The sequence below is a fragment of the Chiloscyllium plagiosum genome, chromosome 32 (genome assembly GCF_004010195.1).
Source record: "Chiloscyllium plagiosum isolate BGI_BamShark_2017 chromosome 32, ASM401019v2, whole genome shotgun sequence".
Classification (NCBI taxonomy): domain Eukaryota; kingdom Metazoa; phylum Chordata; class Chondrichthyes; order Orectolobiformes; family Hemiscylliidae; genus Chiloscyllium; species Chiloscyllium plagiosum.
The window spans coordinates 1349427-1374973 of record NC_057741.1 but is presented as its reverse complement, the minus strand read 5'-3'; the positions used below and the strand labels follow the sequence as shown (position 1 = coordinate 1374973).

Sequence of the window (25547 nt, the reverse complement as noted above, 5' to 3'; positions counted from 1 at the left end):
TGTGAGAAGATTTGTAGCTCAGGTGCTCGTTGTTGTGGTTCTGTTGGCCGAGCTGGGAATTTGTGTTGCAGATGTTTCGTCCCCTGTCTAGGTGACATCTAGTGGACAGCTGGAACTGACAACCGGAAGTGGCAGATTCAAACCACTACAAATGCCGGAGGAAAGATCACAGAAGCGCTTCACAGGAGGCTCCCAAGCACTGAGGATGTCACCTAGACAGGGGACGAAACGTCTGCAACACAAATTCCCAGCTCGGCGAACAGAACCACAACATTCTTTTTTATTTCTATCTCTCAATGTTCATAAGCTTTTAAGGAGGATTATATTTGAGTAAAATGTACATGCTCTCCGGGTGATATTTAGATAAAGTGCAGATGTAAATTTATTTGAGGAAACAATACAGAATGGCACTTGGGAGATTTCAGTTGAGAGTGTGGTGCTGGAAAATGGCTATTTTAAGGTTTTAAAAGAAATTGAGTCCTGATGAAGGGCTTTTAGCCAAAACTTCAATTCTCCTGCTCTTCGGATGCTGCCTGACCGGCTAGGCTTTTCCAGCACCACACTCTCGACTCTGATCTCCAGCATCTGCAGTCTTCACTTTCGCCTTCTTGGAGTTTTCAGCCTAACATCCTTACCATTTTAGACCAAGCAAAGGAGATCAGATGACCTTGCAAAGAAAGGTCAAAAGTATTGTACGGATTGACTGCTATAAAGGTGAAAGTCAGAACTGCAGATGCTGGAGATCAGAGTTGAGAGTGTGGTGCTGGAAAAGCACAGCAGGTCAGGCAGCATCTGACGAGCAGGAGAATTGACGTTTTGGGCAAGAGCCCTTCATCTGGACTCAATTTCTTTTAAGACCTTAAAATAACCCTCATGTACTTTCTTCTGAAGATATGGTGCATATTTAGTTTAACCGTTGTGTAAACTGGAAGTCCCCTATATTTAATGCCTGTATTAAAAGTAGCAGTGCCAAACTTATGTGAGAATTGCTCTGCTCTTCTGCCATTGCCTCAGCAGAGAATTGACAGGAAAAAAGCATCTACAAATATTCTTACCGAACTGGCTTGCATTTTTATATTCTGTTTCGTTCTTCAGAGCTTGGTTCTTGATATAAATTACAGGCACAAAGCTAGAACCATACAATAACCCTGCCGTCACTGCAAGGAACGAGCCTCTAAAGTAAGTGAGAAGAAGGGAACAAGAATCAGTTCAAGAAGAATACAACATATTACATGTTCCACATTTTGTTAAGTTTGTTCCAATATTTGGGACCGAGTTCCTTTATTAGAATCTTGTTTCGATGGGGGAAATCATTTTGAATTGGCATCTCTGATAAGGAGCCTCGGCCATTTTGAGCACACAATGGATAGTTGGATGCAATGGTTACAAAATTCCTCAATACCTGTAAATTCTCAGATCTGTACAATGTACTTGACGACTGAAGTTTCCCATTGGGAATAAATATTGGATGTTTTGCAAGACATTAAATGTAAAGTTATGTTCAGTCAAAAGATCTCCAGCTATATTTTTCTTCCCATTTTTCCTGATTTGACCCAAGCATTCCAAACATTTTCTACTTTAAAAAATAATAATTAAATATTAAATCCTGTTAACTAATCCTCAATCCATATTAATACATTCCCTTCAATACCTCAAGCTCTTATTTCGTGTAATCTTTTATGTGGCACGCCTTCTCAAATTCTTCCTTATCAACTCTGTTTGTTATATCCTCAAATGACCCTCAAAGCAAATTTGTCAAGCATGATTTCCCTTTCACAAAACCACATCGACTCTAGTGGACTGTGTTAAGCATTTCTAAATGTCCTGCTGTTTCTTCATTAAAAATGGACCCTTGACATTTTTCCTATTGACAGGTGTCAGCTTAACTTGGCTATAGATTCTTACTTTCTGTTTTCTTCCCTCTTACACAAGATGTCAAAAAAGCAAATTCCAATTTGCTGGAACCTTCCCAGAATCCAGTTGAGTTCTGGAATATTTCAAACATTGCCTCCCCTGTTATTCCTTTAAAACCCTTGGATTTAAGCCATCAGGTCCTGGCAACTTCAGTTTTAGTCATAGCGCTGGCTGGATGGCATATTCTGCCACTGGGTGTTTTTTTGGCATGGGGCACTTAACATAGATTGGGTGGCTAGCTCACTACCATTGCACCAGGCTCAATGTAACATTATGGTGATGTTCCTTACAGAGGCCTTTGCAGGGGATATTCTGGTGTTAGAGTTGCTGTTGATTGTTTGTTTCCTCGGAGGATTGTTGGTTTCCTCAAATTGTATCAGAAAATAGTTGTGCTTCTGTCAGAAGCAATCTTCTTTTAGCAGTGTAACATAATTACCTCAAATGCGATTCTTTCATTCTCGCATGCATTATGATCATAAGAAACAGGAACAGGAGTAGGCCATTCAGCCTGATCCATCATTCAATAGGATCATGGTTGATCCAACATTCTTCACATCTATTTGCCTGCCTATTCCCCATAACCCTTGATTCCCCCACTGATCAAGAATCAATATCAGTTGTAAATATACACAAGGACTCTGCTCCCCAGCTCTCTGCGGCAAGGACACAATCTTGCAAGAGATGAAATACCTCCTCATCTGCATCTTAAATTGGCAATGCTTTATTCTGAGACTATCCCATCAGCATTTACTTTGTTAAGCCACTTAAGAATCCCATATGTTTCCATGAGACCAACTTGCATTTTTCTCAACTTCAGTAAGTAGGGTCCCAACCTGTTTAAGCCTCTGTTCATAAGAGGATCACTCCATGATGGGGATGTTACTAGTAAACCTTCTCTGAACTGCCTCCAATAAAATAATATCTCTCCTTCAATAAGGTGACCAAAACTTCTCTCAGTACTCCAGATAAGACCTTACCAGCACCTTGTACAGTTTCAGTAAGACTCCCTTACTCTTATACTTCAACTGACTTGAAATAAGAACCCATCTTCCGTAAGCCTTCCTGGTTGTCTACCGCGGAGAAAGTGAGGACTGCAGGTACTGGAGATCAGAGTTGAAAGTGTGTTGCTGGAAAAGCACAGCAGGTCAGGCAGCATCTGAGGAGCAGTAGAATCGAAGCTTCGGATATAAGCCCTTCATCAGGAAGAGCTTATGCCCGAAACGTCAATTCTTCTGCTCCTCGGTTGCTGCCTGACTTGCTGTGCTTTTCCAGCAACACCCTCTCGACACTGTTTACCTGCTGGATCTGTGTGTGAGCTTTGTGATTCATGTACAAGAACATCTAAGTCTCTTTATGTTCAGCTTTTCTCCATTTAAATAATACTGGAATTTTGTGCTCCCTTCTTAAATGAACAACTTCACTTTATCCCACGTTATATTCCATTTGCCAACCTTTTGCCCACTTAGTTAAACAATTTCTCTCTGTAAATTGTTTGTATTCTCTTTGCAACTTGTCTGTTTTTGCATTGTCTGCAGATTTGACTATGGTACATTCACTTCCTTCGAACAAGTCATTAATATAGATTGTAAACAGTTACATTACCAGTGCTGATCCCTGTGGAACCCCAGCTGATTACAGGTTGCAAATTGAAAAAGAAACCCTTATCCCCACTCGCTGTTTCCTACCCATTAGCCAATTCTCTATTCATGCCAATATACTGCCTCTAACACCATAGGCTCTTTGAGGAGAAAGTGAGGTCTGCAGATGCTGGAGATCAGAGCTGGAAATGTGTTGCTGGAAAAGCGCAGCAGGTCAGGCAGCATCCAGGGAACAGGAGAATCGACGTTTCGGGCATAAGGCCTTCTTCAGGAATTCCGAAACGTCGATTCTCCTGTTCCCTGGATGCTGCCTGACCTGCTGCGCTTTTCCAGCAACACATTTCCAGCACCATAGGCTCTTGTCTTATTATCTTTTGTGAGGTTCTTGGTCGATTGCCTTCTGAAAGTCCAAATACAACACATGTATGGCTTCCTCTCTATTCACTCTGGTTGAGAATTTCTTTAAAAACTCTAATAAATTAGTCAGACACAATTTCTCTTTCATGAAATCATACTGATTCTGCTTGATCAGATTACAGCTTTCCAAATATGCCGCTATTACATCCTCAATAACTGACTCGAATGTTTTTCTTAATTTACCCCACCATTTGTTTTGGTCTGCCTTTATAATGATTGGTGCACATACAAAGAAACATGAATATCTAAGATTGCAAGAGGGCCCTACTGTTACATTACACTATCGTACAAGTAGAGACAGTTCATTGGACATCAAATTTCTTAAGAGTGAGGCATTCAAATTGCTTTTGGAGCAACTAATGCAACTAAACTCAAAAAAACAATCGGGGGGTCAAACTTTATCACAGCCACACACAAAAGGAACATCTGAGCACTCCAAGACCCACCAGCAGACTGCACAAAATGTTGAAGGCTACCTAAGCAAGAAATAAATGAATAAATAACATAACTGTCTCATTATTACTTATATCATTTTGAATGCCGTTTGAATCAATTGTCATTAAAGATTGTACATTCAGAGGCCAGTGTAGCTTTATACCACTTTTAATTCACTTGCAAATTAACTGAGTTCACATGACCAGACAAGGTTTATGCAATTCAGTATTTAGTGCCTGTCCAGTGTATTGTTCATGTTGCACTCATGCAAAGTTACACTTCAGGAGATTATCTTTAACAAACAAATGCCTAGTGAACACGAGGTCTGGTTTGAGGACTTGGCTGTTTGAAGGTTAAATTAAGTGAAATGTTTTGATGAATGATGGAACTATTTTATTTTGAAAAGATTATTACCAAGAGGTGCATTTTCTTTTGGCAAGGTCTCCCTTTGAAACTGAAAGTGTACATCTGGAGTGTTACGTAAACACTCCAAGCTCGACTTTGGGGAGGCCTCTGCTCTGAATAAAATTTGGGGCCACAGTGAGGTGTGCAGTTTGGACAAGTTCATGCTCTCATTGAGGCAAGTGTGCTTCAGCACAGGATTATACTCAGCATTGATGCACAGCCTGAACGCCAATAACACAAAGTTTTTTTGATCTCAAAGACCACAAACATTCATCATTGGTTAAAAGACCTTTACATCATTTTCAATGAAATGCACACTACTTACACAAGTCTTTTCTTTAGTGGACTAAGCTTGTCTACCCAGGATTCATCTGTCAAGATAATTTCTTCACTAGTATTTATATTCTATATTTAAAAATAAATGCTGTTAGGCACTTCCAAAACAGTATCAAACTTCCAGTTATAACAGCTTACATCTTTAAGGGGAATAAATAGTCTCAGAAAATTCAAAGATCCATAAATCAAAGTAAAGCCAGAAACTTTTTTTAAAGAAACTTGTGCATCTTTAGCAATTCTTGCTTGTAGGATATTATGATGTAATAAAATTCATGGCATGGAGTTTGGATTTCATGAGATTCATAACTAAACAGATTTTTAAAGATTCAAAAAAGAAACTTTCCCAATATTGTTTTCATTCCAAAAGAATAAGAACACAAAATAATAATGAACAAGAACACACCACTATAATTCCATCCAGATTGCAACTTGCACATAAAATCTACATCATTCAAATAATCTCTAAATGCATCAAAAACACTCCGCAACAAAGCATGTCAATATTAATGCAATAACAGTCTACCTAATAAAGGAATATTATATTTGGAAAGCTACAAAAAACTAACACAATTCAAAATCTAACAATGATGAATTGCATTTTGAAAACTGATTTCAAAGAACTTTGCACTAATTAAACAATTAGCTCAAAAGCAACAGAAAATGCTAATCAGGATAGAACCACAATCGATGCTACGTATCATGACTAAAATTCTGTTTTTGTCCCCCAGAATTAATTTGACACTTACTTAAATCATTAAATGTACAAACACATTTACTCTCTACATCTTTATTTAATCATTTTTCTAATGGAATGATCTGCCAAAGTTAAATCTTAATAAATCAAGCCTGCTTTTGAAGACTTGATTTGTCCTCAATGACTGTCTCTCTCGTTTTCTTTCCCATTGCCCCCATTCGTTTGGTCCTTGTCCATTAGCAGTGGATGCCAGTTGTTTGTGTTGAGATTTTAAAAAAACTAATACTTTTAGAGGGGAAAGAATGTCAAGGGACAGAACTCAAATTGTCTCACATAACACAGATGGGGTTCAGATTCCCAATGAATATTCCCTTTAATATTGACTTACAACATGCCATTTACTTATTATCCTGTGGTCCAAAGTGTGACAATGTGTTACGGACCAGGCTAGACCCCCTCAAAACGTTTCAAGAAAGTAGCTCAGACCCTAACTTTGCTAGTTGTTTTAAACAGGTCTAAAGTGGATATTCCAAGAGAGGAGCTGCTGATCAAACCACTTAGTTTTAAACAGTACAGAATTTATTTACAAGATTACCAAATGAAACACAAACAAAAGTGAACAGAATAACCGAATTTATCCGAAAAGCCAACAGATTATCCCAACTTAATGGTGCTGTTCCCAATACTTACAAAAATCCCCATAAACACTCCTTGGTACAAAAGGAAAAATCAAACACAAGGTCTTATTGAAGGGACATCAGAGAGAGAGAGAGGAGGCTTGGATGTGCTTCTCTTGGATCCAGCAGCTTTAAAAAACTACTGCTAAAAACCAAACCAGAGAAAAGCTAAACTGGGAGAACTGGCCACTTTTACAAGTGTTTTTTTTCCAAAAACCTGAAAGCCTGTTGTCTGAGGCAGTAATTATTAGCTATGATCAAACTGGCCCTAAAGTCCTTCAACTTAGACTTTTCGGAGTTTGTGTCTATTACGACCTCTCTGAAAAAAAATTCCAAGGACACCATAACGTTGTTAAAGGAGCAGCATCGTCACACAATGTAAACTTCAGAACTTGAAAAACTGTTCAAGGACTGAAAGAATCAGCAATAACTTGTCCAGGAATAAATTGTTTCCTGAGATAAAAGGAAAGGCAAACCGTAATAAAGGAATTGAAAGCAATTAACAATCACTTGGGAAAAACAGAATCAAAGCCTCACAAACAAGCTGTTTCCTAAGAGAGAGGAGGTAACAACTGCTTGGTAACTAGTTGCCTTGTGATAAATGGGCAAATAAGATTGCCTAGAGAAGAATTTAAGGAGTTAATGGCAGGGTAGACTTTATTTTGAACAGACAGCTAACATGAATGAAACAAAGAACAGAGAAGCTACCCCGATAAGAAAATCAGTTGCAGAGTTAGTGACTTCACAAGTGTCATGAATAATGTCACACCACAAGCTTAACAAGAAGAAAATCCTATAAGAATTAAACTGCTGGAATCATCATCAGCTGAACTCTGGAGAACAACACTGCACAAAAATCTAATCCTGGATGATATATCTAGAGACAGATTCTGTTGGTTGGATTCACAATTAAACTCTACTGTTAATTGGCTAAGTAGGGTTGTGAGGCTTAACTTGCCTACTTGAGAGGCTCTATTTTGGTTGCTACGTGCAATAAAGTTTAAACAATTGTTTCAGCATTTGAGTGGATTTCTTAATGAATCACCAAATTAAAAGTAGCTTGTGGTAATGATGACAACACAAGGCTGTGCAGATGTGTTTCTTCATCAGAATAATGGTCTAGTGTGGACAGCAGATTGTGCGGCTCTGCTTGTACAGTTTAGGGGGAACGTTGTTTGCTGTATTCGGTAAAATGTCACTGAAACTGTAGGGAGAAATGTAATTACTTATGTTACCAATGTTTTATTGAATAAAAACAGAAAATGCTAGAGATACTCAGCAAGTCCAGCACCATCAGTGAAGAGGAAACAGACCTAACATTTAAAGCTGATGAACCATTCTGATAAAAGATCTTTGAATAAAAATATCAGAAGATGTTTAATGACAGCCATGGAGGCATCAACCATCAATCAGGAACTTGACTGGGCAGTGGTTGGCTTTCCCTGACCACAAGGGCAGAAGTGCCAACTGATGTGAGTTGACAATCAGAGGCTGGTAGCTTTCCTTGCTCTGTGGAGGCAATGGTTGCTGTTGGTACTAACTCACATGAGGCTTAAGATTGTTCATGGATGCAGACTTGGGTGAGTGATGGCAGGAGGGGTGAATCACAGCATTGAGTCAGTCAGCAACAATGGCAAGTGACTGGCTGTTAATGGGCTAGCACCTTCCTAATGCAGGCTTCCTTAATCAGGCATTGAGTACCCTCATATTGATCTTCTCACCATTGACTTAATCAGGGCAATGGCAGGTAGGTGGCAGGATCACCATTTGCAACTCATCTTAGACATTAAATTCCACCAGTTATCTCTGTCTCTTTTCATGGATGTTGCAGTTGTTTATTCAAACATTACCTATCCTTAAATTTATCCATTATTTTACCTTCTTTCTCTGCATAATAAATGTTATTCATCTCAACAGATTCAACCAAGGTAAATGCAGCAATGTTGGCAGCTGTTGTCAAATGTCTTATGATCAATTCTAAAATTGACAAACTATAAAAAATTAAAACCCCAGGGGAAATATAGTTCTATTGTGACTTTAACAGATCTTAAATATATAATTGCCCCATGTATTTCTGATCAAACAGTACGACTGTATTTTGGAATTTTGATATATTTTACATGTTTAAACTGCATAACAAAAGATTTTAGATTTGTCATGCAGTTAGTGATGCAACTTCACAAAGTTTATGGGATCAATTGCTTCTCCTATGACCATTAATTCTAAAACGATAGAAAGGATATAATTTCCAACTCATTTATAGTACCCAGGTATCTCCAAAGCGGGGAGGAAGGTCGAGAGAATTAGACTTATATGCCCAGGTTTCTTCACTGTGGTTGCAAATAGATGGTGCAGTCATGGGCATTTCAAAGAGCTACTGTTGGAATTCCAGAAATTACCATGCCCCCACTCAAAACCCCAAACCTTTGCCACAAATTTTCTGTGATTCCTACTGTTCAGTCAAAAGTTGAAATATACCCCATATACCCCAGAAAATTAACTGCATAATTTTATAAACTGTCCCAATGAAATTTCATCCCATCAGACTGCAGTGAGAAGGGCCAATTGCCAACAGGTGTGAAATCTGCAATACATTCCCTCAAACCTGAAGTAGGGTCCCTACTTTCTTCATTATTTCCCCCCAAAGCTAGGCCCAGACCTTGAACACACCTGAATTCAGCACTGGCCATGGTAAAATGCATTGTGGGTAATTCTTACTCTGTATCATGCCAAATAGGGTAAAGAAAAGTCTTGCTCCTCAGAATAAGTCCTCTTCATCTACCTTGACAAGCACAAAACTATTTTTCCACAATAAAAATAACTTGTATGTAAATTGCACTTTTCACATTTGTAGGGCATCCTATAAGCATTTCAGAGTTAATCGAATTTTGAAGCAAACAGAAGTGAAATACTGCAGATTTTGAAAATCTAAAATCACCAAACAAGTCAGGCAATAACTATGGAGAAGTGAATTACCGATTGCTTTCTTTCTCTCATCACTGACCTATTGAATATTTCTAGCATTTTTAGTTTTTACATTTGTTGTGCAATTATGATAGATATTTTCCAAAAGTATGAGATGACTTGCAAACAGCAAGTGCTATAAAAAGTAAGTGAAAAATACTGATTTATTGCAAGAAGAGTGTTGGTCAGACCATCAGAAGAACTTTCTATTTGTATTTGAAGTGTCCCATGTGGGTCTCTCCATTCTATCCGAGCAAGTCGTTAAGATCTCAGTAAAAATCTTAACTGAAATACACAATCTAAACAACAACACTCCTTCAATACTTTTTCAGCCTAGATTATACATTTAAATACAGCAGCCATAATTTTCAGATTTGAAGTAATAACAAAGTGACCAATGGAGGCAGAAATAGAAGATAACAAAAAGCACCTTACTGTTCAAGTTTTATGTGATCCATCATTATGGAATATTATTTGAATACAAAATTCACAGCATAGTCAAAATCTAAAGGCAATACAAAACAAGGAATTTATTCAACTTTTAGGCAGAAGAGTTTGCTCCAGTGAAAGAAACTTTCCAAAACTCCACAGGGAGGTGCTACTTACACTATCAATTAGTAATGGAAGTGATGATTCAGAATGATTTCTAGTATTTACATCACTCTTGACAAAGAAAAATATGATGGCACTAAAACAAAAAGTATCAAAATCAACATATTAAATGTCAGACTATAAGTTCAATGAAGCTTTAGACTAAATACATTGTATTTCATTAGAACAGTTAAGATTTCAGATGAACTGAAATTTTTGTTACCCCACAAATTCCTTTCATCATTATTTTGTTAGGTCTGGAGTATGAATTATTGATTGACTAAAATAATAACACTTAAAAAATGCTAAAAAAATTGCTATTACATAAAATTAGCTTAAATATAAATCAATATATGTTTCCAGATCAATTCATGTTATAAATGCAGTTGACGAAAAGCAACTGTATCAACTATTCTTAATTCAACTTGGCTGGACAGGTTTACCTTAAGAAAGATAGAGCTGCTCCAAGATAGTTTAACCAAGGTTTTGCCACTTCTTCAGGGTCGATGCCAAACCAACCAAATCTGAAATAAATGATGTAATACAATTCTGATGAACTGTTTTTAACCTGAAACATTATTTTTTTCACTTCACAAATGCTGCTCGAGCTGCTGAGTATTATAATCATTTTCCATTGATCTGCATGTTCAAAACTTTAATTAAATGAATCACAACACAATCAAAACTGAGCTTTGCATCATTACCCCATAGTGCTCCAATGGAAATTCCTTATTATTTTTCAAAATAATTAATAAAATGAAGCATTCCATCACCCATCAAGTTGGAGACTGTAAAGGGATGAAGGAAGTTGTCAGAAAGAATATGCATCTGGAATGTCACATGTAGGGCTAAACAAAACTGGGTTGGACTAAACTTATGTAAATGGAAGAAACCAACAAAAAAACTCAAACGTATGACGACAGACAGGAAGAAAAATAGGATAAGAAAGGTATAGCAAGTGTTTGCAGGTGTAAGAGTTAGGGGGTTTTGTTTCGTTATAATACAGAATCAAAGTATCTAAATATTCTTTTTATGCAAGATTTAACTTATGTCAGTGAGTGATTAGTTTTGGAACTGTCCAATCCCTTTAAACTTTTATCATTCATGACAAAACAATGATACGCGTCAGAATATTTTATCGAGTCCATCTTGTAAATACCGATGATTGCTATCCACATATTTTACACACACTTTGGATAGCCTTTTAAGTAGATATGGTTTAGATATCATTAAATATTAAATAGATATGGGTTGTTAAAGTTTCAAGTACGCAATCTCTGTTTAAAAGTAAAATAGCCAATCCAACCACCTCAATAAAACTCATCATGCAGCCGCACGAAAACAGATAGTCATTTAGAAGTAACTGATCTGATCAAATACACACAGATGCAGTAAGACAAGTGGTGATTTAATTACAAATTCACACTAAATAAGCAAAACTGCAGTCAATGAGCTAATCTTGGTTCTTACCTTGGGAGAATGGACATCAGGTGATCATGCACTACTTATGTTCCCCTCACCAATCAAAACTTAATTATGCACTGCCTGCGCCATACCATTACGCAGGTTGTGGTAAAGGGTTAACACAAAAAGGCCTGCTACTCAGTAGTACCATGTGTATGAAGAAGACAGGAGCCAGCACCCCAGCCAACCAAGGACCATATTCTACTGCCGGTCGATTGAGTCCACTGCCTTAAGTACTAGTTTTGTTGTACTCGTTATGACTATTCAATAAATTTATGTATATTCAATAAATTTATGAACATCATCTAATCATACTTGTACCTGAAGTGGTTTCATATTCGACCAGAGTCAGAATCTTACAATTAATGTTAAACTGGATTGCAGTGTCAAACACAGGAATGGCAAACATGATTTCTCTTTCACAAGACCATGTTGATTCGGTTTGACTGTACTATGATTTTCCTTAATCATGGATTTCAGTATATTTCTGGTGACTGATATTAAATTAACCCTGGTCAATAGTTCCTTTGTTTCTGTCTCCCTCCTTTTGAGAAAAGAGGGGTTTAGATTTGCAATCTTCTAATCTGCTTGAACCTTTCCAGAAGTAAGGAATTCTGCAACCAGCTCTCTTAAGGGACTAGGAAGCGTGCTGTCAGGTCCAGGGATCTTGCCAGCCTTTAGCCCATCGTTTTTCTAGCACTTTTTCTCTATTGTTAGTTCTTCCCTCCCTTTTGCAGCTTGATTTTCTGCCATTCTTGGGATGCACTGTATCTCTTCTACTGTATAGACAATTTAAAAAATAATTTTTCAAAGTCTCATTCTCTCAGGAACCAATATCTACTTTGATTACTTGCTTCCTTTTTATCTATTTGTGGAATATCTTACTATTTTTATATTTCTTGCTAGCTTACTGCCATATTCTGATTTCTGCCTCTTCATTTCCATCATCTTTGTTTTCTTTTCAAATTTTCTCAACATTCAGGCTCACAATTAGTCTTTGCTGCACTGTGTTCATCCTTTAATTGTGCTACTATCTGAATTTCCCAACAATACCACATCCTCCTTGTATTGTCCTTTCTTTTTACAATGGAAAATATCTTTGATGAGAGCTATGAAATATGTCAAGTGTCTATCACACTTCATATCTATCATCTTGCCTTTTAATGTACAGTCCACTGTCACCAACTGAATATGAAATTTCATCATGTTGTGACCACTCTTTCCAAGAGGATTATTCATGAATCCTATTTCATTACATATTATCAAGGCTAAAATAAAAAGGTGATTCCAGAATATGTTGTTCTAAGAAACTGTTCAAAATAGACTATCAATTATTATTCTAGGTTTCCTTTGCCCAACATACTTCATCCAATCAACATGAAGATTAAATTTGCATATGCTATTTTCAAATCCTTTAAAGCTCTCATTTTTTTATTTATAATCTGTCCCACACTGAGGCTACCACTGGAGGGCCCATAAATCACTCCTGCTAGAGACTTCTTCCTCTTGTTACCTCCTATCTAGATGCTAAAGGAAAGATTTTATGAAAGAATCCATGCTCAAGATTCCATTTTATAGTTAAGTCAGTTTCATGGAATGACATTTATGCAGGCGTTGTCAGTAAATGACTATAATTGTCTTCATAGATGATAGCTTGAAACTTCTAACAAATACATCTATTTGTTCAATTTTTCTGTACCAATTAGGGCAGCTTTAGTTTTGTTCACTAATGGGATGTGTGTGACACAGGCAAAGCCAACATTTCTTGTCTAAAATTTGAGAAGGTGTAATTACTATAGCGGCTTTGTGGAATACTGAGTTATTGGAATTCATTATAAAACTAAGAGCAATGGTCATAGAAGAGGTAATACAAGTGTTGTTTTAGCTGAGTTTATAAGGAAAGATTGCTAAGGGAGTTCTGAAGAACAAGAGATGACTACCCTGTACTCAACAACTGGCTCAACAACTACAACCCAGAGTCTTCTGTAGCCTTTGTATCACCATAAGAGAAACAGTTCTCAGATAATTAATAATATCTGTAAGAATTATGCCTGCTTTTATTCTTGACTCAAAGTCAACAGTGCTATGGTGATAACAACAATAATTAACAAATGCGTATGTATTGGGATAGAGAAATTCAACCACCAACCACAGGAGGAATGAGAAACTGTCTGATAATTTAGCATTGTATGTTCAAACACAAGACAATACTAGAAACAACTGCTGGAAGCAGGTAGAGACAGGATGAACACGATAATGTTTTCAAATAGAAGGAAAAAAAGTAACTGGGATGAACAAGCAAAGAAACATTTGCCACAAGCAGAATCAGTTGATATTATAAGGATTAGTATCAAGATCAGTATGCTATTGTATCCAAGAAACAGGAGCTGCAACAGAACCATTGCCGATAAAAATAGAGGATCATTACAATGAGGAGCAGAATTCAGCAGAAGAAAGAAATTCATTGTCAACATCATTAAGCTAAGAATACATAGAGTCCAAGAGTAAGGAGGTTATGTTGAATGTATATAAGAAACTAGTTTGGCTTCAGTTGGAGTACTGCATCCAGTTTTGCCACTGCACTTTTGGAAGAATGTGGAGGCCCTAGAGAAAATGCGAAGGAGATTCGTAAAACTGGCTCCAGAAACGTGGAATTTTGGTTATGAGGAGAATCTAGTCACAAAATAGTAACACAAATAACAACCATACTATTAGGATGAAAGACAATTTGGAGAAGAATAATAAATATATTCACTAGGTGGATTTCTGGCAAAGAGCCAGGAATGGTTGAAGAACCAGGCCAACTGAAAATAAATAAAAGGATATCCCGATTTATGGAGGTACCATGAATTTTATTTATAAGCAAAAGTGATAGGAGAAACAGTTGCCATCTTATACAAGCAGACATTCAATCCTCTAATTTCCGATTTTCTTTTGCTTCTACAGAAATTATCAGAAAGAATGCTACAGGCACTAGTATGTTTCAGCATCTCACTGAAAGATTATTCTTCATTGTTAACCTTGGTCCAGAACCATATCCACATTTGACATGTGTAAACATCTGGGTTCACTGAACAGCAAATCAGAATTATGACCCTGGATGATTGTGCTCCTTAACTCTGGATCCCAGAGATGCCACGGCCAATGGTTTGTCGCCTCAACATTACTACACCTGCAATGAGTTTTCAATTGCTCCTCAATTTTGTAGACATCTCAGCTCTCAGCCTCTGTCTTCCCAGCAAAAACAATCCAAGTTCTTGTCATAACTAAAACCCTCCAAACCTGGCAATATCCTGGTAAACCTTCTCGGCACCCTCTCCAATGTATCCATGTACTTCTAGTAGTTTGGTGACCAGAACTGCACAGAATATTCTAAATGTGGCCTAACTAAAATTTTGTACAGCTGTAACATAACTTGCCAACTTTTAAATTTGATGCCTCAGCCAATGAAGGCTGTATGCCTTCTTGACCACCTTATCCAATTATGTTGCTACTTTCAGGGATCTGTGGACCTCTGTCCAGATCTCTTTGTTCGTCAATGTTCCCAAAAATTTTGTCTTTCATTGAATAATTCACACCTGAATTTGATCTTCCAAATTGCAGCACTTTGCATTTGTCCCAATTAAACTCCATCTGCCATTTCTCTGCCCAAATCTGCAAGCTATATCCCACTGTATCTTTTGACAATCCTCCTCATTACTGCAACTCTGCCGATATTGACTAAGCATTCAAACTAAAATGGCTTTCATATAAAACAATGAACAGCGGATACTGAAGATCTAAAACAAACAAGAACAGAAATTGCTGGAGAAACTGAACAGGTCGGGCAGTATCTGTGAAAAGAAAACAGAGTTAATAATGTGAGTCTAGTGACCTGCTTTGTTAATTTTCCATTTGTTTGGATTAAACACCATCTGCCATTTCTCTGCCCAAATCTGCATTCTAGCTATATCCAGCTGTATCCTTTGACAATCTTCCTCACTTTCTGCAACTCCCCCAATAATTACTGAGCATCCAAACCTAAAAGGGATCTTGCATAAAACAATGAACTGCAGATTTCAGAGATCTGAAACAAACAATAACAGAAATTGCTTGAGAAACTCAACAATTGGAGTTTGGCAGAGTGATGATCAACTTGATTAAGTATATTAAATTCTGAACTGTCTTGATGAGGTGGATATTAAAAGGATGATTCCTATTGTCATTATTCCAGAACTGGGAGAATTGTTTAAACATTAGGGGCCACCTTTGAGCACATAGATAAGGACCTTTTCTTCCTCAAAAGACAAGCCGATCAGCTATGATCTTATCATTAAGACCATTAGAAATACGAACAGAAGCAGATTTGATTTCTTATTGTCACATGTACCAAGATACAGTGGAAAGTATTGTCTTGTGTGCTAACCAGACAAATTATACCTTACATAAGTACATCAGGGTAATGGAACAGTATGCAGAATATAGTGTTACGTCAGCAAAGAACTACATAGAAAGATCAACCCTAATTTACAAGAGGTCCATTCATAAATCTGATAAGAGCAGGGAATAGCTGTTCTTATATTTGTTGGTCTGTGTTTTTAAATGTTTGTATCTTCTGCCTGATGGAAAATAGTATAGCTGGGTGGTAGGAGTTTTGATTATGTTAGCTGCTTTTCTGAGGCAACAAGAAGTGTAGATGGAGTCAATAGAAGGAAGGCTGGTTTTCATGTTGGACTGGGCTACATTCACAACTCCAATTTATTGTGCTCTTGGGCAGAACAATTGCCATACCAAGCTGTGACACATCCAGATAGGATGCTTTCTATGGTGCATCTATAAAAATTGCTAACAGCCATTGTGGACAAGCCGAATTTCGTTAACCTTCTGAGGAAATAGTGGTGTTGGTGTGCTTTCTTGACAGTAGTGTTGACGTGGATAGAACGGGATAGACCTTTGGTAATATTTACTCCTAGAAACTTGAAGCTCTCAACCACCTCCACTTTAGCACCACTAATACAGATAGGGGCATGTCCTCCACTCTGCTTCCTGAAGTTGATGACCACCTCCTCCGTTTTGCTAACTTTGAGGGAGAGATTGTTGTGGATGTAAGTTTGCTTACTGAGCTAGGAGAAAGTGAGGATTACAGTTGCTAGAGATCAGAGCTTAAAAATGTGGTGCTGGTCAGGTAGCATCCAAGGAACAGGAGTATCGACGTTTCGGGCATAAGCCCTTCTTCAGGAATCACTGAAGCTGGAAGGTTCATTTTCAGATGTTTCGTCACCATACTAGGCAACATCATCAGTGAACCTCTGGTGAAGCACTGGTGTTAGTGAACCACTTTCTATTTATGTGTTTAGGTTTCTTTGGGTTGGTGATGTCAGTTCCTGTCGTGATGTGATTTCCTGTTCTTTTTCTCAGAGGGTGGTAGATGGGGTCAAAACCGATATGTTTGTTGATTGAGTTCTGGTTGGAATGCCATGTTCCTCAAAGCTGAATTCTGTTGAAGTCATACCTAGCATGACAAAAGGTGGTTGTGCTTGGTAGTCTTTCATCTCAGCTCCAGAATATTTCAGCAGGAGTTCCTCAGGGTAGTGTCCTAGGTCCAACCATCACCTGCTGCTTTATTAATGACCTTCCCTCCATAATAGGCTCAGAAATCAGGATGTTCACTGATGACAACAAGTGCCAACAATGACAATCTCCAACAAGACAGAACCTATTATTACCCCTTGATAGTCAATGGCATTGCTATTACCAAATCTCCCACTAACAACACCCTGGAATTTACCATTGACTAGAAACTAAAGCAGATTAATCAACCGGTGAGCCTGACGTCGGTGGTGGGCAATTTGATGGAGGGAACCCTGAGGAACAGGATGTACATGCATTTGGAAAGGCAAGGACTGATTATGGACAGTCAACGTGGCTTTGTGCGTGGGAAATCATGTCTCATAAACGTGATTGAGTGCTTTGAAGAAGAAACAAAGAGGATAGATGAGGACAGAGCGGTTGACTGTATTGATTTCAGTAAGACGTTCGACAAGATTCCCCATGGGAGACTGGTTAGCAAGGTTAGATTTCATGGAATAAAGGGAGAACTAGCCATTTGGATACAGAACTGGCTCAAAGGTAGAAGACAGAGGGTGGTGGTGGAGGGTTGCTTTTCAGAATGGAGGCCTGTGACCAGTGGAATGCCACAAGGATCGGTGCTAGGTCCACTACTTTTCATTATTTATATAAATGATTTGAATGTGAGCATAAGGGGTATAAGTTAGTAAGTTTGCTGATGACACCAAAATTGAAGGTGGAGTGGACAGTGAAGAGGGTTACCTCAGATTACAATGGGATCTTGATCAGATGAACCAATGGGTTGAGGAGTGGCAGATGGAGAATTTAGATATAGCTTCTTGAAAGTAGAGTTGCAGGTAGATAGGATAATGGAGAAGGCATTTGGTATGCTTTCCTTTATTGGTCAGATTATTGAGTACAGGCGTTGGGAGGTCATGTTGCGGGCATACAGGACATTGGTTAGTCCACTTTTGGAATATTGCGTACAATTCTGGTCTCCTTCCTATTGGAAGGACGTTGTAAACTTCAAAAGGTTAAGAAAGGATTTACAAGGATGTTGCCAGGGTTGGAGGATTTGAGCTATAGGAAGAGGTTGAATAGGCTGTTTTTCCTGGAGCGTTGCAGGCTGAGGGATGACCTTATAGAGGTTTATAAAATCTTTAGGGCATGGAAAAGGTAAATAGACAAAGTCTTTTCCCTGGGGTGTGGGAGTCCAGAACTAGAGGGCATAGGGTGAGATAGGAAAGATATAAAAGAGACCTAAAGGGCAACGTTTTGACGCAGACGGTGGTACGTGTATGGAATGAGCTGCCAGAGGAAGTGGCTGAGTCTAGTACAATTGCAACATTTAAAAGGCATCTGGATGGGTATATGAATAGGAAGGGTTTGGAAGGATATGGGCTGGGTGCTGGCAAGTGTGACTATATTGGGTTGGGTAACTTGGTCGGCATGGACGAGTTGAACCAAAGGGACTGTTTCTGTGCTGTACATCTCTATGACTCTATATCAATATTGTGTCTACAAGAGGGGTCAGAGGCTATGAATCTTGTAGCTAACTCATCTCCTGATTCTCAAAACCTGTCCATCATTTTCGATGCACAAGTCCGGACGGTATGGTGATGTAAATATGATTCGGCCATTCTAATACTAATCCATCTGTGTGGTGGAGACTGGCACAAGAAAATGATCAAAGGACCTGAGAGAGTGCAAAGTGGGAGTCCATTTGCGATCCTACTTGGTGTGTGTGTTTGCATGCATGTTACAGTATATGCTTAGGAGAGCCAAGACAGAAATTCAGAGGCATCAGCAACTTAATGAATGTATTTTGTTTTGGAAAAAAGAATGATATTGTGCCTGTAATTACATGCATGCAAGCAGTCCTTGGAATCCTGGGGAAACTCAGTCTTGGGAAAAGAGATGGAACTAGCAGAACATGAGCAGTCATTGGGGCACTACGAGGTTTAAGTAAACTCAAGAGGGTAGATCTTTGAACGTTAAGTTTTCGTATCCCTGTGAAGGAGACAAGAGCTTCTAAATAAGATTTCATAATGCAATCTCACTAATGTCTGGGTAGGTTGCTGTGAAATCAATGGGATCAATCTTGATTGCATGTGATGTTTTATGTTCTCTGTGGGGTACTGACCACAGGTAGTCTGTCAACCCACTTTGTGTTAATTCTGGGTGTAAGACTAAGTTGTGTATACAATATAGTTCATTTGACTTTTCTAACCTGGCATAGTAAATGTATTGTTTATGCAAACTATGAAATCTTTACTTTTTTAGCAAATCCCTGGGATTTCAAACTTTGTCTACTTCAAACAAAAAGGTTAATGGTCCCCAACTAGATTGTAACAACACACCCTTAGACAATCATTTTCATGTAATAATCAATCATAGATATTACCAAATGTTTTCTCAATACTTTCCCTTAAATGATAATTATGACTATTCATTGCATAAAATACAAATTGCAATCAGATACTTCATGCAAGTTTTTTCTACTCCGATTGAAGCAACAAACAGCATTATTAAAAGCTACAGCATGACCACCAGAGTAGGAGGCCTGCATTATTGGAATACATCTATCCTCTCATAATAAAAATGGTTCAGCTAGAGTTCTAGTCTTTAAATCAAAGTGACCAGTAATGGTAACATCAGCTGTGCGCAGTTAGCTATCAAGACTTACCTTGAACTTGCCCAGCCCATCAGGAGATTAAATGCAGCCCAGATTAGAACACCAAGGCCTAAGCCAATGGTTTTTACAATTGGAACAACAGTAATATTTCCTGAAAGCAAAATAAAGAAGAAACCAAAATGATTAGTTCTTGCCTCAGAATGTCATCAGCTTTCATCTCTCTAGACTCCATATTCAACAGATTATCAATGTCATTTTGGCTAACCATGCACAATGTCACCAAATACATCTTCACTCCTCTTCCTTTTTCAGCATTGTGCAGGGAATGCTCCCTCCCTAAGAGCCTAGAAATCTCCTTAATCACAACTAACACTCCTTCCCTTGGCACCTTAACAATGCAGGCTCAGGGCAACACCTGCGTTTGACCACCTCCTTCCTCACTGTCGAACACTCCTTCCAGATGACACAGATTTACTCTACTTTTTCAATTTAGTATACTGTTGTCAGTGTTCACGTTGCAGTTTATTCTACCTTGGAGAGATCAAGTGCAGACTGCTTTCCCACTTTGCAGAATGCCCTTTACAGTCCACAAGTGTGACTCAGATCTTCAAGAGGCTTATTTCAATTCCCCACCTCATACCGATCACTCTGGAACACTATAGGAAGCCAAGGACAATAAAGCTTAATGATATTTGAAGGATAGGCACAGCACCTTGTCTTTTGATTACACACTTAAAGCCATCGAGACAACACATTGTTGAGTTGAAGAATTTCAGACTGTACTCTGTCCCCACTGTTTCTCTTTATAGGTATCAGTTTTACTTTCATTTTTGTTTTCTGACAATGCTCATCATCTCTTCTCCAGACAAATCTTTTATTTCTTTAAACTAAAAAAATGGAGTAGGCAATTCAGCCCTTTGAGCCTGCTCCATCATTCTACATAATAATGGCTGATCATGCAAATTGGTACCCTCTTCCCACTTTTTCCCCATATCCTTTAATCAGTTTAGCCACAAGACCTAATAAAGAGACCCAACAAAAGCAAATACTTCTCATACTGTAAATCTGAAACAAACTCACCATTTGTGGACACAGAAAAACAGGTAATGTTTCATGTCCAGTGAAGTCATACTGGGCTCAAAATGTTATCACTGTTCTTCTCTCTCCACAGATGCAGCCAGACCTGATGAGTTTTTCATGCCATAAAACTACAACTTGATCATTGTATAGAATCACGTTAAATGATGTGCCTTAATATATCCAAAACAATATTACAACTATCTGTTTCCAACTTCATCAGACTAACTGTTAAAAGCCAAAGGAAAATTGGATAATTCCTCGTGTACCTATTTATTTCGCTTTTATATGCTATGCTCTTATCAGCACATTCTATATTTGTGTATGTGCTTCTGTCTACCCACTGTTGAGTGTATCCCTAACTAACATAGCGTTGGGGGAAGATAGCCAGCCTTCTGGTCTAACTAGAAAAGCATAATTGACTAAATGAAAGGCGGTCCATTGCATTACTGAGACTACTAACAGATTACACAAATAGGACTTACATTATTAGAGACTTTTAAGAGCACAATAGCCTCAGATCTGTCTTTGCCTCTCTCCTCTGCTCAAAGTCCCCATGACATAACAATGGTGTCTAATGTGCAAAATCAAGAATGAACTGTTTCAGACCCATATATATCCTCCATAACAGACTCCCAAAATCTTTGCTCCCTCATTTTATTTTATGAGGGTCATATATTTGTTTATACATGTATTCCACTCTTTACCATCCTGCTCCCCCAATCCCACCTCCAAAATCCCTGACCCCCTAAGCCCAAGTTCAGAATTCAGATGATCTGGACTTGGTACAATTCTCCCTGTGGTCTCGAAGGAATGGTATTTTCTTCGGTTGAAGTCAGTTGCTTTGGACTATCTTCCTGCCAGTCCAAGGTCTGTTCTGTTTTGAAATGGAGGTCTTTAATCTACTGTATTTGTTTTGCAGAGATTCTTGATGACATACATCTATTGTTTATACCTGTTTGTGCCATCCCTACTATAGCAGGTGATTTTTTTTTTCTTTGCAATATCTTGGATCTTCGCACATTGTCTCTTCTTTGTAGTATTTTGTGTCATATTGTATGCAAAACATCTACAGTTTATATAAAAGAAATTGGATTTTCATTCCACCTGTAGATCTGTGTCAGGTAGGTGGACCTATTACTTCAACCCCTTGAGATTTTAGGCATTCTCCTTCCTTTCAGTAATTTAGTTATTGATGGAATTTTCTCAATCATGTCTCTGGGATGTGCATTCTTGCCAGCTGTTATATCATTTATTGTTGTTTGGGCTTCATTTTTTAGAAACTGGGGAGGTCGGATATTTTGCTTAAACCCATACCTTCTGAATCACTTCAGTCCATACATACTAACCTGAATTTGAAGGAGATAACTGTTCACTGTACTGTGTGGCAAACTGCTTCAATTTAATTGTCGATGCTTTCATTGTCTATTATTGTACATTCTCTTACATGGTGTAGACAATTCAATTTCTGCTGCTTTGCTTGCATTTCTCCTTAACTTTGTTGCTATTGAATTGCTTTGAAAGTTGAAGGAAGTTCAGTGGAATACATTTCAGCCAAATAATTATATTTCAGCCAAATTTCTATTTCATTTATGGTATGAAGCCCTTTCTTCATTTCAATACAACTAAACTCAGGAAATTCTGCTTTTTGTTTAGATCACATCATGAGTTTATGAAATCCAGCATAACTTTCTGCCAGTTTTGTTCCTTGGGCCTTTTGTTATTTAATCTGTTCTGTGCTTTCAATGAGATTGAGTCACTACATGCTTTTCTACTCAGAAATGAAAACTCTTGGCTGGGAAGTAGATGGGGGTTTTCTAATATTTGGTGTCCCCTACATTGCTTGTTGTATGTTTTCAGCATTATGTGCAATGCCCTTTAGATCAGATAAACTTCTGTAAGCAGTGTTTTGTCAACCAAGGCTCACCAAATGACAATATAATGACCTATTTACAGCCTTGATCCAAACATGATTAAAATATGTGAACTACAGTAGAGAGGTGACATTTTGCAATGTATGTCAAAAGTCCTAGCAAAACCAGAATCAGGGAGAAAACTTCCTGATTAATGGAATCATACTTAGCACAAAGGATGATGGTCTTGGTTGTTGGAAGTCAATCATCTTAGTCCCTCTCACTTCGATTTACTTCAGTTGGTTCACCAAGGACCTTTGCTCCTTTATGTGGTCAGAACTGGGGGATATTTATTTATGATTGTATAATGTTCAGACACCGAAGCAATTCGTATGCAACAAGATCTGGACAACATACAGGTTTGATCTTAGTGTGACATGAATGTTACTTTTCACATAAGAGCCCAGCAATGACCATCTCCAACAAAAAGGAATCTAACCATTGCCCCTTGACAGATAATGGCATTGTTATTGCTGAATGTCTGGATATTATCATCAACCAGAAATTAAACTAGATCAGTCATGTGAGTATTTTGGCTAAAAGAGCAGGTCAGAGTCTGGGGATTATGTAACAGTACTCACTGCCTGTTCAATACCTACAAGACATGAGTGAGGAGTGTAATGTCATGCATTTGCCTGGATGGATGCAGCTCCAAGAACACTCAAGAAGCTCGACATAATCTTAAAACAAAATAGTCCCCTTTCCACATGCACACCCTTCAATTCCTACAACCAAAGTAACAATATGTATCATCACAAGAGGCATTGCAGCCAAGCTTCTCAGACTTCTACTTCTAACCCAGGAGCTCCACTGTCTGGAAGGACAAGGGCAGTAGATATATGGGAAAACCATCATCTCAAAATTTGTGTTCAAGTCACATACCATCTACCTTGCAAATATATCACTATTCCTTCATTGAATCAAAGCCCAGGAACTCTCTCCTTAATAGCACTGTGGACGTACCACCAAGAACAGCAGAAGTTTAAAAAGGCACCTCATAACCACCTTTTTAAGGGTCTGGTAACCATCTGTAATTGCTCACATCATATGAATGAATTAAAAAGCAAAAATGCCTGCAGCAGTCCAGTCTTTTAAGAAGCCTGACTTTAAATCACCATAGTATTATCTCTCCACAGGCCTGCGTAGATCATGAATGAAATAATTTACGAGTTTATCTGGATGCTGTGCTATTTTGTTAAATCTTTTCATGAAAGCATTTTAACAAATTATTAAAGCAAATCAAAATTAAGTACTGCAGCTGAAGATGTGAAAACAAATAAGTGCTGGAGAACACAGTACATCTGGCAATATCGGTGGAGAGATAAAGAGGGTTAATGCTTTGTGTGCAATGACTCTTCCTTTTAGTTTTGTAGTAGTTATAGTGGACTCGAGATATTTACATCTATCAAGTTCCTGCAGACTGGTAGCTCGTCCTCTGAATGTGTTTTAAAAAGAAACAAGGTCAAGCAGAAGGTGCTGAATTAAATTTTCTCTCTAAAAATAGATCAAGCGAATAAAGCTCCACCAGTAGTTTCCAACCCTTTCAGGATCAAAGCACACTTAAGGAGACAAGCTGCTGGACAATGCTTAGCAATGATTGTTGAAAGAATACATTAAGAAAAATATGGGCTAATAAGTAAAAGCCAGCACAAATTTGTCAAATAACTGTGTTGATGTATACTTGGAGCTGAAAAATTCCTGATTCTATGAACTGATAAGATTTCACTTTTGTGGCAAGTTTAATTCACCAACTGTGGAAAGGCTGCTTTTGCAAACTCCACACTGTCAGTCACCTGAGGCGGGAATTGAACCCGGGTCTCTGGCGCTGTGAGGCAGCAGTGCTAACCACTGTGCCGCCCAAAAGTTTAATTCACCAACTGTGGAAAGGCTGCTTTTTCCATTTGACCCAGGCAGAAAGGTACTATTTTCACAAAGTCGGAAGTAATTCAGACTGTAATATCTGCATATAATCATATATGGGCTGCACACCTGAAGTTTTGGCACCATTTATTGATTAATAATAGAACATCCAAATTCAATAGTGCAAAATGGTCTAATTATAAAGACCAGCATTAGCTAGCAATTGCAATTGCACGTGCTTTTACAATGAGTAGAATACAATGTGGATCATGCACTTACCAGTAGCCCATAAAAAGCCACCTATCATAGCAAGGGGCCAAAACTCTGGGCACTTCAATATTAAATTCACAACCAGAGATACAATCCATATTGCTGCACAAAGAATCCACTGGAAAAACATCCCTAAAACAAAATGCAATGAGATTTGTATTAATATACTTATTACAGTGATGGCACTTGTTTCCTGTCTCTTCCCATGTTCTACTTTGCACACTTGTCATGAAAAACTCTGCCAGATAACAAACCAACATTAGATTTCACCTATCTTTTTGATCTACATTCGCATAGTGCCCCCAAAAATTTCAAAATTCCCACTCTCATATTCAAAAGTCTTGCCCTTTATTATTAAAACCTTGACTATCTAACCCCTTTCCCATGTTGATCCACTTGCACCTTTCTCCAGCTATGTGTATCTACCTCTCTTTACACCATCGCTGTAGGCACATGACCTAGAAGTACATCCTGAAAACTATCTGCCACTACATTACCATCTCTTCATTCAAAAAGCTGTATAAGACCCACTTCTTTGTCTCAGGTTCCAATCAGTCCTCCTAGTAAAGCCTTCTGATGCTTAGTGTCTTTATCTTGTGAAATGTCCAAATTGTTTTTTTACTAATTTTATCACATGGCAAGACCAGCACTGAAGTAAGAACACTGTGGAGGTACAAGAAATGCAGAAAAAGTAAGACAGATTGAGAGACTAAGGTGAGATCAATATAGGGTGAAAAGGAGAGTGGACAG

General features: G+C 38.1%; 1 protein-coding gene across 6 annotated transcripts in view; it reads right to left on the bottom strand.

The window, feature by feature from the left end:
- tmem144a (transmembrane protein 144a) overlaps positions 1-25547 on the bottom strand; it is an 85557-nt gene that overhangs the window by 36181 nt on the left and 23829 nt on the right. For all 6 annotated transcript variants that reach the window (XR_006309029.1, XR_006309030.1, XM_043674003.1 and 3 more), the window contains exons 4-9: positions 24807-24929; positions 19729-19828; positions 10475-10555; positions 10047-10128; positions 5095-5174; positions 1056-1174 (exon numbers count right to left, since the gene is read on the bottom strand). Coding sequence is in view for 4 of the 6 variants with exons in the window: in XM_043674003.1 (XP_043529938.1) it covers positions 1056-1174; positions 5095-5174; positions 10047-10128; positions 10475-10555; positions 19729-19828; positions 24807-24929 (585 nt within the window). In the remaining 2 variants the exon portion in view is untranslated. The remainder of the gene's footprint in view (positions 1-1055; positions 1175-5094; positions 5175-10046; positions 10129-10474; positions 10556-19728; positions 19829-24806; positions 24930-25547) is intronic.